Source organism: Eublepharis macularius, chromosome 4 (assembly GCF_028583425.1).
Source record: "Eublepharis macularius isolate TG4126 chromosome 4, MPM_Emac_v1.0, whole genome shotgun sequence".
Classification (NCBI taxonomy): domain Eukaryota; kingdom Metazoa; phylum Chordata; class Lepidosauria; order Squamata; family Eublepharidae; genus Eublepharis; species Eublepharis macularius.
Window position 1 is genome coordinate 80,339,770 of NC_072793.1, and position 19,162 is coordinate 80,358,931.

General features: G+C 41.4%; 2 protein-coding genes across 3 annotated transcripts in view; both read left to right on the plus strand.

Annotated features, from left to right (window-relative positions):
- The window catches only part of MAML1 (mastermind like transcriptional coactivator 1), a 42,720-nt gene extending 31,825 nt beyond the window's left edge, over positions 1-10,895 (plus strand). For both annotated transcript variants that reach the window (XM_054977811.1, XM_054977812.1), the window contains exons 4-5: positions 4,238-4,352; positions 6,226-10,895. In XM_054977811.1, the coding sequence (XP_054833786.1) occupies positions 4,238-4,352; positions 6,226-7,205 (1,095 nt within the window). In that variant the 3' untranslated portion in view covers positions 7,206-10,895. The remainder of the gene's footprint in view (positions 1-4,237; positions 4,353-6,225) is intronic.
- Positions 10,896-14,131: 3,236 nt separating this feature from the next.
- Positions 14,132-19,162, plus strand: part of LTC4S (leukotriene C4 synthase) — a 48,590-nt gene continuing 43,559 nt past the window's right edge. The window contains exon 1 of the mRNA XM_054976065.1: positions 14,132-14,535. Within this exon, the coding sequence (XP_054832040.1) occupies positions 14,364-14,535 (172 nt within the window). The 5' untranslated portion in view covers positions 14,132-14,363. The remainder of the gene's footprint in view (positions 14,536-19,162) is intronic.

Here is a 19,162-nt window from a genome sequence, read left to right on the forward strand (position 1 = left end):
GGCACATATAGATATTAAATAATAAAGGGGAGTATCGCTCCCTGCAGCACACCACACACTAGTGTCCTACAAGACAATAACCTCTCCCCTAGCACCACCCTCTGTCCCCCATCACGGAGAAAGGAGACTAGCCACTGCAGCGCTATCCCCTGAATCCCCACATCGGCGAGGCAGTGGGTCAGAAGATCGTGGTCGACCGTATCGAACGCTGCTGACAGAACCAGTAAAATCAGCAGCGCCGCCCCACCCCGATCCAGCTGCCTGCGGAGATTGTCTGTGAGGCAGGATGAGCACAGTATTGCTTTTATTTCTAACAGCCAATTAGTGTCGCTGAAGAAATTTGTGTCGATTTATGTCTTTTAAATTGCAAATAATAGTTAAATTTAGCCTTTTAAATCTTGCTGCTGAAATTAGAGAGTATTATCAGATGTATCTTAGCACACCTGTTGTTTTTTTATCTGATCATTTTCAGGACCAATCATTTTAGGTACAGGACTATCACATTAAAATTATAAAGATTTTTCTATAAAACGTGTCAGAGACTGGTTAGGCTTCTGTTGAAGGAACTAGAGGAGACCTGGGTGAGATAATTCCATGTTTGTGTGTATTGGGCTTCCAGACATTTCACAGCATTCTAAGACAGCTGAAACTTGATTCTTTTTAAACAGTGTGTAATTAATTAGGTTTGAGAAATGTTAAGAGATTTAATTTTCATTTGCATGTATTTTTTCAACATTAATAGAAGCAATTAGCAGTTCTGTTTACTTTTTAAGTTCTTGCCTAATTAAAAGAGTTATGTCTTATTTCAAGATGTAACTCACTGAGTTTGTTTTACTTCCTGGAGAAAAGATCAAACACAGAGACCACTAATCAATTGTACTGTAAAAGATAAATTTCTTTTACAGTGCAGTCCTAAGGCTTGCCTCCCCACTGATGCCTGCGGATCTGTGGAGCCACTCATCCCCTCTCTTTGTCCCTTTTGTGGGACAGCTGCGCCAGCAGTCAAGCCTAGCAAGGCGCGGCAAAGCCACAGCAGGGAGTGCAGCCCCCTCATTTCCCTGACAACCCTGCCAGCATCCCCCCTCTTGACAGTCCTGCAAGTAGCAAGCAGAGGTGCAGTCAATGCATGGGATACAATCTTCAATGCCTCTGTCATCCCCTTCAGAGAGCAGGCAGCCAGGGACTGCAGGCCCCTGAGATCATGGCACCCATACTGAGGTGCCTGGCTTGGGGGGAAGCCTTTCAGGGGTGGGGAGCCTAGGTGCCAGTGGGGAGAGCCCTCTTGTTCCCCTCTAAGGTCAGGTGGGCTGTCGAAACTCTGCCCCCTCAGGGATGCCTCCCTGGAGCTCCCTGCCAATGTTGCTCCCCTCCCCTGCAGAGAGTGGGTGCTCAAGGAGCAAAGACCCCTCATGATAATGCTCGCTGTGCCTCCACAGAGGCACCTGGCCAGAGAGGGGCCTCCTGCATGGGCAGGTGGAAATGCTCAGCCAAGTGGCAGGTAAGGCACACTCACACCCCCTACATTTGGCAAGGGCCAGGCAAGCAGCCGACTTACCACTCACTTGGAAGGCCACCCTCCCCTCCTCAACACCGCTCCAGGCCGCGGTTGAGTGCCCTCCTCCTTGGAAGGTGCAGGGCTCTGTGGTCTGATTGAGACTGTTAACCCAGCCTGAGTTGATGGAAAGCTGGCATGTGTTTGCACACCCACATATTTGCCTTCTAATCTCCTAGATCATTCCATGTGGAAGGACTGATCCAGGAGAGCTGCCAGCCCTTCCCATCACTTTTTCTTCTTCTTTAACACTCTCTGCCTTATTGATCTCAGTTGGAAAGGAGGTCTAGCAGCCAGCCACCTGTCCAATCTCCCACTTTCACTGGTGAAGAGAAGGATCCAATGGGGGCTGTATCCCCACTGCTGCCCCCCCTGGAAATGGGGATCTGCCCCCCATCTGTGCATATGTGTGTATGGTGCAAGGACCAACCACCCCCACCCCCCTGCAAGGAACGGCCTGCCCCAGGCACAGACAACCCATTCCGGGGGAAGTGTCCGTGGCCTAGGGTGTGTGTGTGTGTGTGTGACAGAGCTGCCTGCAGCCAGATGATGAAAGACCCTCCCACAAGAAAGTGCTCCTGGACTGCATTTGGATGTTCTGTGGCTGCTTGGAGCTCTGCTTTTGTGAGGGAGACAATTGAGGGGTTGCACATGTGCCATCATTGGGGAGTTATGAGGGCAAGTACCCAGTCACCTTGACCCGGAGCTGCGCTCTCTCCTCTGCCAGAAGGGGAAGCCTGGCCAAGGGAGTCTGAACAGAGCCCTAACATGGGCTCCTAGATCCAATGGGTATCTGTTGCCACTTAGCTAAGGGAACAATTCTCATAAAGTTAATTGGTACAAACCCTTTAATTGGATGCAAGCTAAATAAATTTGCCACACTGATAAAGATGCACATTTTCACATAATCTTTCTCAGATGCTTCCTGAACTTCTTCTGTAGTTCAAGCAATGCCAGCTCCAGGCTCTCGCCTTTAGACTGGCATCTGTCTCCAGTCTTTATCAATTACCTGGGTGGTTCACTTCAGGTCACTGAACACTTCTCTCTCTCTCTGCCTGGGTACTCTATTCCTACGGAGTCTTCAGGATGTGAAAAGGGCTTTTCGTGCCCTTCAATAAATAGATCTTTGGTCAGTGTTTCAAAAAGCATCCTTGACCCAGTTCAGAGGATTCTGCACTTGAGAGTTCAGATGGATATTTAGGATGACATGTTTCACCTGTTGGAGGTGACTTTCTGGAGGTTGAAAAGCGTTAAACTTCTGCTCATTCCAAAGTAATCTCCACTTTTCTGGCCTCTCAGAAACTTTCAGCTGTCAAAACATGCAACTACTCCTGGAAGACTTTTCTGGGATAGGCGGAGATCTAAGATAATGGAACTTCTTCTTGCTCGGTGTTTATTCTTCCCTTTTTTTTCAGAACGGTCTAGACACCAGCCTCAGGCCCAGTATTCTGGTCTCAGCCCTCTCCAGTATCCTGGAAGAAGTTGTTAGACTTTCTGAATATTAAAGGACCAGCCACAGACTTGTTAACTATTCAGAAAGTTTCTCAGTGCTTCCTCCCCCCAGTCTGGCATGTGCCTTCATGGAGTATGATGCTTTGAACTCTTGGGTGTTGCTTCTCTGCAGATGCTTTTTCTTAAGACCTATATCTTGGTAGCGTAACATCAGTTGAGTTAGCCACTCACTTATTTGAGTGAGAAAAACAATCACTAGATTTCTTTTGTTCTGCTGCTTGTGAGTAAATTTACTGTAGACAAGGTCCTGCAGCTTGTTGTTTGAGGTGTTCAAGTAGCAAACTGATATACCTGTTTGCCTATAAATATAGGTAAGGTAAAGGTGCAAGCACCGAGTCATTACTGACTCATGGGGGGGACGTTGCATCACGATGTTTTCTTGACAGACTTTTTACGGGGTGGTTTGCCATTGCCTTCCCCAGTCATCTACGCTTTACCCCCAGGAAACTCAGTATTTATTTTACTGACCTCAGAAGGATGGAAGGCTGAGTCAACCTTGAGCCAGCTACTTGAACCTGGCTTCGGCCAGGATCGAACTCAGGTCATGAGCAGAGCTTGGGCTGTAGTACTGCAGCTTACCACTCTGCGGCACAGGGCTCGCCTATCAATATATTTGAGAAAAGCAGCAGTGCTTTGCTGGAATCTTGAAGGAGTTTATTCGCTGTGCTGACACACAATACATGTCTCCCCAGGATTAAAATGATGCAGTGTTATTTCTCTCATTGAGTAAATTTATATGAGAAGAGACATTTAGTGTAGGTTTGAAGTCATCAAGATTCCATCTTGCCATGCTTCCCAGAGAGGAGTATTACCATAAAGAACTGCAATGGAAGAGAAATCTCTTCTTCTATTTGAATAAAAATGTTGAAGTCTGTTCTGAACCATGTCCTCTAGGTATTTTTGTTAGGGGTTCCAGTGCATACATTACATTCATAACTTTCTTCCTTTCCATTCAGAACATTCTGATCTATTGTGTTGTGTGGTATGTTGTAAAGCATGACTCTTAATTTCCTTACCCTATATAGAATCATCATTTTTTTCCTGACTAGGTTTTGTGATGATACTACTAATAAAGCAGTAATCCTTTTATAACCATAGTTATATACAAAGAAGCACTCTGTCACTCTTGTGATGAAGTTGTGTTCTAACTATTTTGCATATACCCTGTCCTAGGAAAAGCAAAGGCACCATCGAGAGCAACAGCTCCAGAGGCATCTGACTCGGCCACCACCTCAATACCAAGACCAGACTCAGAATCCTTACCCACAGCAGGTTGCACAGTTCACAGGTAAATGTGACGATGATACTGATTTTGTGTGAGATACCTGAGGCAGTGTGTGTGGATTTGGTCATTCTGTTAGTTGCTGTTTTATTGCAACAGTTCATAATCCTGTGGTCTTGTTTTTCATTTCCTGTTAAACTGCTTCTTCAGAAGCCACGGATGATTTTTTTTTCCAATATGCATGAATTTTTACTGTTTTTCTGAACACTAATAGTACTCTTACGAACACATCTAGACAGAAACAAAAACTAATTTTCTCCTTTACTTGTTCCTGTCATAATGTGGCCATCTCCCAACTGAATCAGTCAAAAATGCTCTTTTAGGCAAGACCCAATATGGAGATCGGGTTAAATGACCGTGCTCTTTCATATTGGAAACTGTTCAGTTGAAATAACTTTTCATGTCTTGTGTTTATTGCAAGTTTCATGTCGTGCCTATTTGCTGGGAACTTCTAACACGTATCTAACCTAGCTTTTCCAATACGTGCAAGCAGTAGCTATGAATGAGGATAGATGTTTCCATATGAACATTTTGTTTGAATGCACCCTCTTACTTGAGGAATATGCAGTGTTTTTTCTCAGTCTTCCCTTACTGGGTGGCAGTACACAAAGATGTGGTGAAAATAAAGTCTTCCTCTTGTATGATTCTCCTGGTTCTGCTGACTGTCTCCAGTTCCTTGTCGCAGTTAAAATACTTAGTAGCGCTAATGGCTTGCTCTGGTAAAGAATGGGGGAATGTACCCTATTGATGTTTCTGCTTCTTCATCACTGCTACTAAAGTGCCTTTTCTACTGTCTGGGTCAACTTTGTTGTCTTTCACTGTCCTTTAGCATCTTTTACCAGTAGTATTCTGGCCCATGCCTGTTTTCTGTATAAGTTTAGTAGTTATATACCTTCCATTACCACAAAGTCCGCATATCTTAAGTGCATGTTTGTGGAGAAAGAAGTGTGGAACAGGTTATACCTGGATAAAACTGCCTCAATTCACATGCTTATAGCAATTGGAGGAAATTGCTGGCACTATTGTGGAAAACATTGCAGTTGTTCCCATATATAGCCTGCTTCTCAATAATTCAAAAGTATATATTGTGCTGTGAAAGAAACCCATGCATCATATTCTACAGATATTCTACTCCGTCCTATCTAGGCATTAAGAGAGATGAGAGGCAAATCGGCAGCCCCCCTCCCCCCGCAATCTGCTTGCCTTTTTTCTGCCATGGTTCCATCAATCTCTTGCAGTGCTTTTATTGAGGGGGTCACAGGAGGTTGCTGAGAGGATGGGAAGGTGGGGAAAGATGTCTGTAGGGTACAATCCTACGCTTGTCAAGCATTAAAAATTTTCGCTTGAGATGTATTTGTAGCAGAGACAGCAGTGTGCATAGGTGGCAGACTCGATTCTGTCTTTGTACCATATCAACCAGTTCGCTTAACAGTCTTGAGTTTACTTACTATACATGAGTGTTAGTTGTTTTTGCAAGAAATGTGAAAATGACCCAGACAAATATTAAAGCAAAGACACACACTGCAGCATGACTTGTAGCTAATTTCTGGTAGCGTTCTGCTTGTACACAAGTCAGGTCAGGGATTTCTTTCTCTGCCTCATTGTGTTTTCAGTGTTCTGGAATTTGAGCCTTTAGGATTCTTAAGTGGATAGTCCTGGAAAGAGAGGGTGTATTGAATTCTGTTTGTAACAGCATCTGCAAGCTTCTGATGCACCATGAAGCAGAGTGTAGAGCTGAAGCTGAAAAGGTAGAATGTTTCCATTTGAGTTGTGAGGTCTAAATATAGCTATAATATTTTGCAGGTAACATTGTATCTGGAATCATGAGGTTTGAGTCAGTTCTTTTAACCAGTGATAAACATTTCATTTTGTATTACAGGCTCATCACCAGCGATGGCAGGGGTGAATAATTTAGGCCAGTCCAACTCCAGCAGTCCACGCATGTTTTCTCAGACTCAGAACATGATTCAGATTGCAACAGGGCACAGTGCTGTCACATCAAGCTCCAGTCAGCAAGATCAAGGTGTGAATCAGTATCCTGGCATGCAGAACATTCAGCGTACTGGTTTGTACAGCATGACATCTGGTATGACACAGATGGTTCAGCAGCATGCAAATTCGAGTGCCAGCGGACAGCCACAGATGCCAAGACAATCCAGCCTGGCCCAGGGCACTGCTCATCCTGCTGGTTATGGACAGGGCCCCTTAGGAAATGCAGGCATTTCTCAGCAACACAGTAAAGGAGCTCTGAATCCTAGCTTATCTAAGCCACAGATGGCAAGAATGCCAACAACTATTGGGGCTCAAAATCCATCATGGCAGCACCAGGGTATGTCAAACATGAACAACCAGGCACAAGGGAATAATGGCTTAGGGACATTTACAGCAAGCTCTGCTTTCCTTATGCAGCAGACTCACCTAAAGATGACCAATCAACAGTTTGCACAAGGGATGCCTCAGGTAAGTCTCAGCACCAGCAGGCCAATGGCCTCCATGAACTCGGCTGTCTCTGGACAGATGCTGCCATCTATGGGTGCCCAACAAAGGACAAACCCTCCTACCCAGCAGGGAGTACCATCACAACAGATTTTGCCAGGCATGAGTCAGGCTGTCCCAGATCTGACTGCATTCAGCCAAAATCAAAGTCAGCAACTGCCCAACAGAGCCAATCTGCACTGTAGTCAAGGTTATCCAGTGAGGACGACTGGTCAGGATTTATCTTTTGCCTACAGCAGCCAATCTGGCAATAATGGATTGCAGAGCTTAACTGGGGATACAGATCTCATAGACTCTTTGTTGAAAAGCAGGACTTCAGAAGAGTGGATGAATGACTTGGATGAATTGTTAGGGACTCATTAAAATTAGATTTGAGGGATTTTCTGGATCTTTTGAATTGCATATTATACTTGGACCAAATACCTGTGGCATTTAGAAGATTCACAGGCACTAGTGGGAATGTATTAGAGCTGCTCCCTTCTGGGTCTAAGACATGAGAATTAAACACCAATATGATATCAAAGAGCATAGTCATTTTTGTAGTGTATTTGGAACACTGCACATGACAAAAGTCCGGGTCAGTTTGGTGTACATTGAATGAGACCTTCAAAAATTTCATTTTTATATTTTTGGTATTAAAGAGTAAATGCGAACCTGTGCTGTGGTGGTGCAGAAAGTAACCCAGTAAGGAGACTCCAAATATTCAGTGTTAAGGCAATCTTTCCTGCAGTTAGCACGTCACAGCTTCTTTATCCTAGCTTGGCCGGTTAGTTATTGCAATTAGCACCCTACCTATTTTTTCTGAAGAGAGAATGTTCAACATTTCTTCCTTTGCAGGATCCACTCTAGTTTGTTAGGGCAATCTTGTATTCACCAGTGATATGTATTTCACAACAAGCAATATGGAAGATGTCAAAATAACAATAACTACTAATGAGTTTATATGTTGGAGATTGTCAGCTGTTAACATGGCCAGCAGTCAGTTTGTATAAATGTAAACTGGGGGTCCCAGTCTTAATGGGCTTTAGCTAAGCAATTTGCACTCTGCTGTGGAGGAAGACTGAGCTCTTGGTTTTTACATTTTTTTAAAAAAAAGAGTCTGACTTAAAATCTAGTATGTGCACTTTTCTTATCTTCTTTCCAGCATTCATTGTGTTTAAATGAGTGTGTTGGGATGACTTTTCCTCGTTGATTCAGAGGGCATTTAAAATTATAATTTTTTGTTGCCACACACATGCTGTACCAGTAAGCACAGGATCTGTTATTTTTGGTGAAGCGTGTGAAGGAAACTTTGTGCCTTGGAAGTTGTAAGTAACAATAAAAACTTTGCAATAATGGCATAGGGAATTGGGGGGTGGGGGGAATGAGAAGGCTTAATACTTTATTAAAGGTTGTCCCATTGTAAAAGTCCTCCACACCCCCTTTGAAAATGCTTGTTCTATGGTTTGATCTCTTTAGAAATACATAGACTAATCTCCAGTGAAGTAGATGCTGCTATTTCATCATGGTCCGTGGAGACTCTTTAATGGATGTTTAGGGTCCATTCCGTACATGGCAAGGAAAAGAGAGTTGTCTTTAACATGTTACCAAAAATACTTCTGCTTGCCAACAAGCTACCCTTTGCCTTAACCTTTAGGTTCTAAAGGTAATAAATTTGAAAGTTGTTTTAGATGCAAAGATACCTCTCTGTTCCCTGATCAGTTTTTAGTTTGATTTTTTAAAACAAGATTGTTTGCCTCCTATTATAAGGATTCTTAATTATTTCCTAATACTTTTAATTAATAATCAAAGAATTTCCTTCACAAAAGGCACATCCAGGAGTATATTTAAGCAAGGCAAGTTTGGAGATTTGAGATCAGGGAGGAGAACAAGTAAAGGAAAACAGTTGAACCATAGGAAGGAAATATTTTACCATATCTGCAGTGTTTTTCTGAAATGTGCACTTTGGGAAAAAAATCTGCTTTAACACTACTCTTTATTTAATCTTTTCCCAATTTACATATGGACATTAGTTTTGTTATATATGCTTGCCACCCCTGAGTGAGTTATGTATGCTGTGCTAAACAGATTTTTGTATCATATCATGATGGACTGTTTATGGGGATAAATGGTGAAAGTTGTGTGTTGAGTGGTTCCATTGCTGAATGTCCAAAATTAAGCAAGTTACATTGCTTGTATGACTTTTAAAACATTGTTTTCTAGGGGATTGTTAATTTAATGAATTAAACTTTGATATCACTGATATTGTTAGTAAATTAGGTTAGGGTTACATTTACTAATCTTTTCTGCAAGTCAGCAGTTGAGCAAAATTATTTGTAAGCTTGGTTTTATCAAAGAAATGGTCTAAGATGAATGTCATCAGGAAAATCTCCTGTTGATCTCTGTAGCTGCTCTTTTGCCCAGGGAGAAGGGGAGGTGATACTACTTGTTTTGTAAATATTAGGAAATTTTGCACCAGTGTGCCTTCCTTTCTTATTGGAGGTGCTTGGGACCTCATATTTCTTAACTGTTGTCTAGGTTCTGCTGATTTCCCTCTTAGGAACACTGAAAAATGGCAGTGTTGAAGAAATTTATATGCTTTAGATTTGTAGTTAGATTTGTCAACTGGAATTTAAAGTTTTTAAAATGCCACCTCTTATGTTTCTAATTCTACAGTCAGATTTCTGTAGCAAATTTAACATTCTTGCAACAAAATAAAGATAAAATATTGATGGGATATATCTCCTCCCTATCTTTATTCTGGTTACATAGGGTTTGTCAGCTGTTACCACATGCTGTTTAACTTTTGTTCAAATGTAGTCTTAAACAAACGAATCTAGAATATTCTTGGAGCGGCATATGTTAAATATCGATTTCAAAAAGGATTTACAAACTTTTAAATTACAGCACACAGTGGCAATTTGGTATCTGTCCCAAGCAAAGTTATCTAATTTTTTAAAAGGTGGCTTTGGTGGAATAATATTCAGGTGCTGTTCAGTGATCATTAAGTTTGGGGGCTCAGGTCTGAGCCACTGCCCTTCAGTTATTTGTAGCAGTTCATAAAAGATTATATGCACTTGGGTTTCCATTTGCTGCAGCTTCAGAGCAATAAGATGTGGCTCCTCTGAGCTTTACCTAGCCAACTGCCTCGACTTTATTTATAGACTGTGGTTATGGACAGGTGAAAGGGGGTGAGAATGTCACTGTTCAACATCCACTGCCTTCCAAAACCCCACTACTCAATTGAAAAGGGTGCTTGATTTTCTATTCTACACATTTTCTTTGTGTAAATAAATGTTTACAATTTTATATTAAAGACTGAATAAGAGTTAGATCATCTGAGTGTATATTTTTTACTTTTTTATAGATTTTAAAACTATAATTCTGTGTGTGTGTGTGTGTGTGTGTGTGTGTGTTGGGGTGATTAATGTAATTTTTTCTTTTGTTTAAATGGTTCAGTTCAAATTTGATGCTAACTTCTTGTCATTGAAATGTATAAAGAGCCCATTAATCCCCTTTTTCTTTAACTGCAATTACTATGGCACACCAAAAAGAAATCTTTCACTTCTTTTTTGTCATTATAAAAAATAAATATTTTGCTAGTGTATTAAACAAATGGTTGTGGATTTTTGAGCTGAACAAAAAGGTCTGCATTATCTTTGCTGTGCAACTAATTATTTAAATTCTGTTCCTACTTTTGTGATAGAAAGCAAACTTTTCTCCCTGTCGTTCTCAGCCTGACCTCAATAGTGACAGGAAGACCTGATATATTACAGAAGGACAAGAGCAGACAATTGGTTTGAAACTAAGCTTGCTTTTTTTAAATATTCCAATAGATACTGGATTAGACTTTGGCTAATGCTTCACATTTAACATAATATTGCAGGAGAAACTTTAACATATTTGTTGGTATTATAGTTTAATTCTGAAATAGTCTTGGTCATTATAAACTCTGAGCATTCTTGATACGGAAGTGGGAAGGGGGACGGTCTTAATTTTCTCAATGCAGTTTTAATAAATCTAATCACAGAAGGGGAGAGAATGTCATTGGGTGACTTTTTAAAGTTTGTATTAAAGTGGTCTTTGAAGAATGTATTCCTTGTTATGCCTTATCTTTTGCTAAGAGCTCATGCAACATACACACTGTAAAATATGCTTTTCCTCCCATCCAAGTGAAATGTTCTTTCAGTAGAGGGAACTGGGAGAATACAGTTTTAACTTCAAGATTTACTGTATAAATTATGTTCTGGAAAACATGGTGGCTTGAATCCCATCAATTGAAAGATTTCTGTCAGTATAGCACAACTTCCTCATCTCTCCCCTCCCATTGCAGCCCAGAATGCCTCCTGAAATGCTGCTCCTATGGGATAAGGGACCCTTCTGCTTCTGAATATGGAATAGTAGCTTGGTATGTTCCTCACAAAGGACATTTCTCACATGACTTTACAGAAAACAAATGTAGGGGTGCTGTAATGTATAGTGATATGATAGATATATTTAGTCCCACTTTATATTTTTAGATTAACACTTATAAAGTTTTATGTATGCCCCTAAGAAGTGCCCTGTGTAAAAAGACTTTATGTCTTTACATTCAAATGAGTTGGCTAGAGTTATCAGCTCAGACAAATGTGTGGACAGTTGCTTGTAGTCATTTTCATATGCAATTTTTCACTGCTGCCTCCCAAGGAAATGGCATCTGTTTGCTGTTGGTTCTTATATGACAAATAAAGAGACCACAAAGTGATAGCAGGGAGATGTACTGCATAGTAAGTATCATTTATCTGTTGTTTCTTGTTTTAGGCTCTAGAATCTTGTTTTGCATCAGTACAGTAAGCTTTTTCAGATTATCTTTCCTCTAAATATAAATCTTCACCACTGTTACGTGACATCATGACTGCAGTTTTAGCACTGATAAAATTTCATTTTGCAGAAATGGCTTATATTGAGATAGTCAATTCCTGGTATGTGCCTAAATGATGGCACACCAGACAATTCCTGAACTCCAACCCAAAAGCAGTGTTATACCAGGCCAGCTGGGATGTGATCACTGGATCACCTTCGGGCTCTGTCCTCAGTAAGTGCTAGGAACCTAGTCCCAACAGTTAGTTGTACTGCCCAGTTGTGCATTGTTGTTGCTCAGTGCATTTGGGCTGTGAGGGTGTGCAGGGTTGCCAACTGCTGCCTATGCAGTGCTGTCACCTCTCTGAAAGAAACAGTTGCTGCTGCATCTCTCTCAGTTGCAGCTACCACCACCCCATCACTCTCCCACGGCCAGTTAGTCTGCACCAACAACAATATATGTTGTATTTTATCCTCCACTTGGGCCACAGACATTGACTACCTTACATCATCTAGTTTGTGAGGATATTTTAATCTTTTTGCATTTTCTGTTTGGTTTAAAAAATCCTGTTCTAGTCTGAATTTACCAAATGAAGAAAAAAAATGCTTTGGTGTTTTGGTTCAGATTCGTAGAAAGCATTTTGTAGTTCCCCTTTGCAGACTCCTGTAGAGAATTAAAGACTGCAATACCTGACATAGTTTGATATATTCTTTTTGTATCCGTTTTTCAATTGGTATCTAGCTAAATAATTTAGTTAATTTGGCCACAAATTGGCAGAGCTGATGAGAACATGCACAGTTGGGCAGCTGCGCCACATTGACTATCATTATGAAAATTGGGGCTGCAGTTGTCTCTGCCTGTCCTGACTCACTTGTGAAATTCTCCAGTGTAGGTTTCTCTAGAACATATGGCTGTGGAGTGGAATGAGTGAAACTAGGATGTTGCAAAGTATGACTCTGCCCTAGCCTGCCTTACTGAATAGCAAAACATCTGTACTTATATGTGTAAAATTATATATTTAAAGGGTAGTAAAGAAAAAATAAAAATGCTTGAGGATCATATTTGGAATTTGGGTGGGAGGCATATTAGAGAAAGCAGTGCACTATGGTTCCCTGAAAACACTTTAGTAGATTATTGGTAACATTGAGTATTAACCTCACATCTTGATTAGCCAGGGCTGAGAAGGTAAGACAAAATTATCTTTTCTACCATCACTGCTCATTGCATGCAGTTCTGATTAAGACTACAATTCTTATTTGGAAGCAAGTCCTGTTAAAATCTGGGAGAATCTTAAGTAAATGTATTTAGGATCATTTTGCACAGCCAATTTTATTAAAACATGGGAGGGGGTATTACACCATGGTTATATACTATAACAACCCATCCTTGTTTTTTGTTATCCTTAATATTTATTATTTTCTCACACCTGTCACCTTAAATTACTCTTCAAGAACCTTTCAGGAATCCAAATACAAATTGTTAGTTGTTTATGGTGTTGTTGAACACACACATGCCATAGTCCTTGAGATTCCCATTATTTTCTTTATATCCTCTCTCATACAGACTTCACCCTGTCATCCACTTAAGTCCCTTCTCCATCCACCAATTCCTTTCCACCTTAGTCCCCTATTCCCTTTCCACAAACTGGTAACTCACACTTCTTTCCCTTCCTTGTTTGTTGTACTGTTAAATACTTGAAAAACAACAAATCCCAAAGTATGGTTGTTGTGGGTTTTCCGGGCTGTATTGCCGTGGTCTTGGCATTGTAGTTCCTGACGTTTCGCCAGCAGCTGTGGCTGGCATCTTCAGAGGTGTAGCACCAAAAGACAGAGATCTCTCAGTCCCAAAGTAGTTGCATCTTTGGCTTGATCTTACAGACAGCACTTTACAGGTTTTAGAATTCTGTTACCTTGATAATTTCTTGTTGAGTTCAGGTAATTGGGCTGGATTGTACAGTCATTACAGTCAACAGGCTAGGACATTAAAAAAAATGCAGTAGGATCTGGACTGTAGAAATCTGAAAGAAAGGTGTAACAAAGTATAAGTATTCACATGTCACATTCAACTTCGTAAAAATAACATTGTAGGATTTTACTTGCTGCAACAGATGTTACGTACTATACACAATAATAATAGTTTGCTAGTATAGAAATCCATGTCTGTGAGAACAGATAAACACTTTACTCAGGATTTGTCCGAAGGTGTTATGGAGATAGGATTGGTTCGAGAGGTTTCATGAGGTTTGATGATTACAGCTGTAGGGGAAAAGTGAGTGAGAGCTGTGGAAACGTCTGCTTTACAGCAATTCCTACTCCCTCTCCATTTAAGTGTTCTTCATGCGTTGCAGTGAGCAAACACCTTTTCCATAACTAAACAATTCTCTGATGTTTAATAGTGTTGCGTGTGTTTTTAAAACACAAATCTCATGTTGTTATATGGATAGAGGTACGTTAAAAGCAATGAGTCAGCTCCTAATGGGGAACCTCTTACCCATTAGCAGAATTATTATTGTAAAAGAACCTGATTGGAAATTATGGATTTTTAGACATCAGTAGATACCTGCGATTTAATAATAGATGCATGAAGGTAACAAAACTGGATCAGCAGCACTTTGATAGCTATGATCTATTTACAACTATCCAGCAAGCAAGGAGTTAACCAGCCAGCCTTTTGGAAGAGGAAATGAAGGCTTGTGTGGTCTGATGTACTGTGACAGCAGCTTTGGGTATGTTTATCAGGAGGAGAAAATTCAGTGTCAAAAGCCCATTCAACTTCGTAGCTTCCTTTCTTTTATCCTTCAGCTTCTGAGAACCAATATGTTGCATCAGATAGCCTTGTTGGCCACTGTAACCATTTTGGGAGTGTTGGAACAAGGTAAGGAAGATGTTGCCACTTTTATGGAGAAAAATACCATCTATTATAGCCACAGTAAACAAGTAGAATCTCTTAGGTCAGTCAAGTAGTTTTAAAACGGTTGACTCCACTGTAGGAAGTAAAAGATAAATGCTTTGTGATGACCTAGCAACCTGTACATGACTGGAGTCTAAAATCTAGCTGACTTCTTGTAGCCATTAGGTTGAAAATATAATTGAATTTTACAAGTGGGCTTGCATGGTAGTGATGGTGGTGTTCTTAGGTTCATTGCTTAACTGCAAGAGTTGGATAAAGAAATGAAATTAGTGTTGGGTCAGGGGAAATCTACAAAAAAACAAAGTATTTTGTCGTATAATTCTAACCTCCAATGAAAAGCCTTTAGTAATTGTGCGTGCCATTGGATTATTAAAAGGGGGGGGATCTATGTCCAGGAGCTAAAGCAAATTATTTTACAAACAAGATTGAAACAGTGATATACAATAGAACAAATTGCATAAAGTAACCCTATTGTATGCTGGTGGTGTTATATATTGTACAGATTAAGGTGCAGAAAATAAAACATCCAAGAAACCTTTTTCTCATTATATGATGAGTGGACAGTATTAGCAAAAAATACAAGACTACAGATGGGAGACTTTACATAGGTTTCTGTCGTATTCTAAATCTGTTGTGCTAAAAAATACTCTGGGAACCAAACAAGCTTTATTTGGAACATGGATTAACCCTGCTGTTTTTAATGTCTCGATGTTCATTGCCTTGGGGACCCTATTTGGATGGAAAAGCGGTACAGAAAAAAAAAGAGTGAATCCTAATTGACACATTGTGCCATTAAAATTATTAATCAAAACATATTTATTTTGTACTAACGTATCATTTAGGAGGTAGTTCTAATTGTATGCTCTCTACCAGCTTGTGCTTGACAGGAGAACGGTGACATGAGGTCTGCAGACGGGGGGGGGGATTCACTCCCCCCTGACATGAAGGGGAGGGAAATCAAGTTCTGGTTCTTCTTTTCAAGCCTGCAGTCTTGTATGGGTTTGTGGCTTCTATATCAGACACAAAAAGATCAAATGTGTGTGTTTTCCTAAGTTAGGCCCATAATATCATCGGGACTGAATGTTAAAATGAGAATTCTAGAAAATGTCAATAAAGTAAAGCTGACAGAAAAGCCACATTTGTATATACTTGTACCACTTTATAATCCGTGCATCCGTTCTAGAATGTGGTGGAGTGGGAAGAGGCTTTCTCTGTATGCCCTAATTGGAATGGGTTAGCATAGGCTCTAAAAAAGCCAGAGCAAATTTTAAAAACAGCCCAGTGTTTGCAAGAGCACAAGATGCCCTAATTGCCTTGTTTATCTTCACCTTGAAAAACACTGAGTGGCAAGATTTCTGGTAAATGTGCTTATCTGCATCATTGTAAGGTTCCTGTTAACCTACAACATGGCTGGTCTCTGTGTTCTGAATGATAAACCAGTCAGCTAAGTCTGGCAAGCTTTGTGGAAAACTTACAAGTGCAAATTGGAGTATACTTAAAAAGCCCTGTGCATTGGTAAAAGCATAGTTGAAGATCTGGAGGAAATGTTAAATTTTGCAATAGGATGAAGAGTTGTTGATGCTAGAATGGAGATACCATAAAGAAGTTTTAAAACTTCTGGGAAGAAAGAGGTAAAAGGAAGTTTGAAGTAAGACAGGAGGCGAGGTGATAATGAGGTAAGATTGGTGAAGACAGCAGAGAAAAAAGTAAAGAGCACGGGTGTTGAAGGCAATGGAGGGGTCATATGCTGAGGTGAAGAAAAAAGAATCTGAATACATTTGCTTGATAGAGAAGAGGGGAAAATAAGATAATATACGTCATGAAGATAATCCATGAGATGAGAAGCTTTGCACCACCAACACTTTGATAACTAAACGGCAGTATAGGCAGAGGAGAAGACAGCAGCAAGCAGGAAGAAGGCAGGATAAAATGGGTGGATGGGGAAGGACACTCAAGATTTTATTTCTATTTATAGTCCCTTTTTTGCAGAGACACTAGACCAGTGATGGTGAACCTTTTTGAGCCCGAGTGCCCAAACTGCAACACAAAAACAACTTATTTCCAAGTGCCAACACTGCAATTAAACCTGAATACTGAGGTTTTAGTTAAGAAAAAACAACTCATACAATTGTCCGAACTAATTAACATCTCTCTCACTCACTCACTCACTCACTCACTCACTCAGGAGCCATGAATGAAAGTAAAGCAAGTTAAAACAGTTTGCCCTTCTTTACACCAGCAGCCCGGCTTGCAAGCACTCTCTCTCAAGAGCCACAACTGAAAGTAATGCAAATTAAAGCAGCTTACTCTTCTTTAGAAAGCCAGCCCCAGCAGCCCAGCTGCTGCCTCCGCTTCCTGCTGCTAAAGAGACGGGCAGCAGGGAGGCAGCTTTGAGGAAAAGGAATCACATGGGCAGGGCCAAAACCCATGTGATCTCTGCTCAGAGCTACTGGAACGCCATTCCAGGTGTTCCCCCTCCAAATGAGCCCTGGACCTAGAGATCGGCGACTTGGCTCACGTGCCCACAGAGAGGGCTCTGCGTGCCAGCTGTGCCATAGGTTTGCCATCACTGCACTAGGCAAACCACATTATATATATAAAAACAAGTGTCCTGACTGACTCATCAATGCCCAGCCCAAACCTCTGGACCTAGAGACATGAAATTTGGGGAGAACATTCCTTTTGTGATGTAGAGGCTCACTAAGAAGGGATTTTAAGAAATTCACCCCCTAAGGAGGTAAAAAGGGGTCAAATGTGTTTTCCCATAGGGATACAGCTTCCCTGTGTGGCTGGCAGGCTGCTGCCTGCTTGTGCCCCTGCCCACTGCCAGCTAAGCCACTCTTCCCTGATTGGGCCAGCCTTTCAAAGAATTTGCATATGCAGGCTGATTGTGGCTCATAACATTCCACACCTCATTCCTCCCCACCCACCCCGCCCGCTGGAGACAGTTGAAATACAGAGGTCATTTGCGCATGCGGCCTAATTGGTCCACACACCCCACGTTCTAAACAGTATGTAGTTGCTATCAGGAATCATTGAATGTGTCCTGAGGTAAACTGTACCTCCCATTCTTCTCCTAAAAGTTCACTAGGGTTGCCAACTCAAAACACACACACACACAAACAAACCAAAAAATGTTACGTAATTGGATTTAAAGTAGTTATACCGTAGTGAAGCATGGGTATCAAGCTAGTCTCTCTATATAAAGACAAGTGTCCTGACTGACTCATCAATGGCCAGCCCAAACCCCTGGACCCAGAAATGTGAAATTAGGGGAGGACGTTCCTTTTGTAATGAAAAGTCTTACTAAGAAGGGATTTTAGGAAATTCGCCCTCTAAGGGGGTAAAAAGGGATAAAATGTGTTTTCCCATAGGATACAGCTTCCCTGTGCGGCTTGCAGGGTGCTCCCCCCCCCCCCCCGCCAACTGCCACTCTTCCCTGAGGTCATTTGCATATGCGGTCTTGATTGGCCATCTCCCCAACATTCTAAAGAATATACAGTTGCTATAGGGAATCATTGAATGTGTCCTGAGGAAAAAATACAGCTCCCAGCCTTCCCCTTTAGGGTTGCCAATCTCCCTGTGGGGCCTGGCTTTCCTGTGTGGCTGGCAGGCTAATGGGTCAGCTGTGGAACTCTATGTTCTGAGGTAAAAATCAGGTAAAGGAAACTACACACATTTGAAGAAAGACAGTATAATATTCCTGAAAAGAGATTTTATAAAAAAGTCAGAATGGCAACTGAGTTTTTAAATGTTCATGGGGAGATGGTGCACAACCTTTCTAGGAGCCATTTCAATGTGAACCTCTCACATGAACCTGCCAAAGGGCCCACCATACCACCCCTCCCTCAGTCCAATTCCACCTCACACCTTTTGCAGCCATCACCTCTTACTGCCCCCCAAGAAGCCTCCTGGCAGATGTGCAAGGTATACTGATATGAAAAGGAGGAAGCAACTTAGAGATCCGGCAAAGAAATATGCACATCGTACTCCTGCAGTGCACTGAGCAGCAGTGGGCAAGTACCAGCAAGTCCAAGTCCCAGGGAAAGGTGACCATCCCTGGGCCTGGGCACAGTAGTGACGACCCTAGCAGACCTAACAGCCACAATATACCCTGATCTATTCACTATCATGAAGAAGTCCATGGACAGGCTGTGCAAGTGTGCCACTCTGACCCCTAAGAACGACAAGGCTGCCATCATTAATGAAACACAGCTTAACTCCCTTGAAGGGGCAGAAATGGAGTACAGATCTGTGGACTCAGTGGTGCAAATGGATGACGTGGTCCACTACCCTGCGGAGTTCCTCAACAAGCTCAACCCTCCTGGCTTCCAAGCCCACAAGCTTCCCCTCAAAGTGGGGGCTCCAAAGTGGGGGGAAACCACCAATGAGGTCTACAAAGAGGTCCTTCAGTAGAAAAATAAGGCTGTACATATTTTTCACTTTATTTATTGCACTACAATCTTTTCCTTTTAAAAATCTCTTCAATAAATGTTACATTTCGAAATTCACTTCATCAATTTTAAGCATCAACATGCTTCGCTTTATTCAAACACTTTTATGAAGCTCGGGTACTATGCTATTATACTAC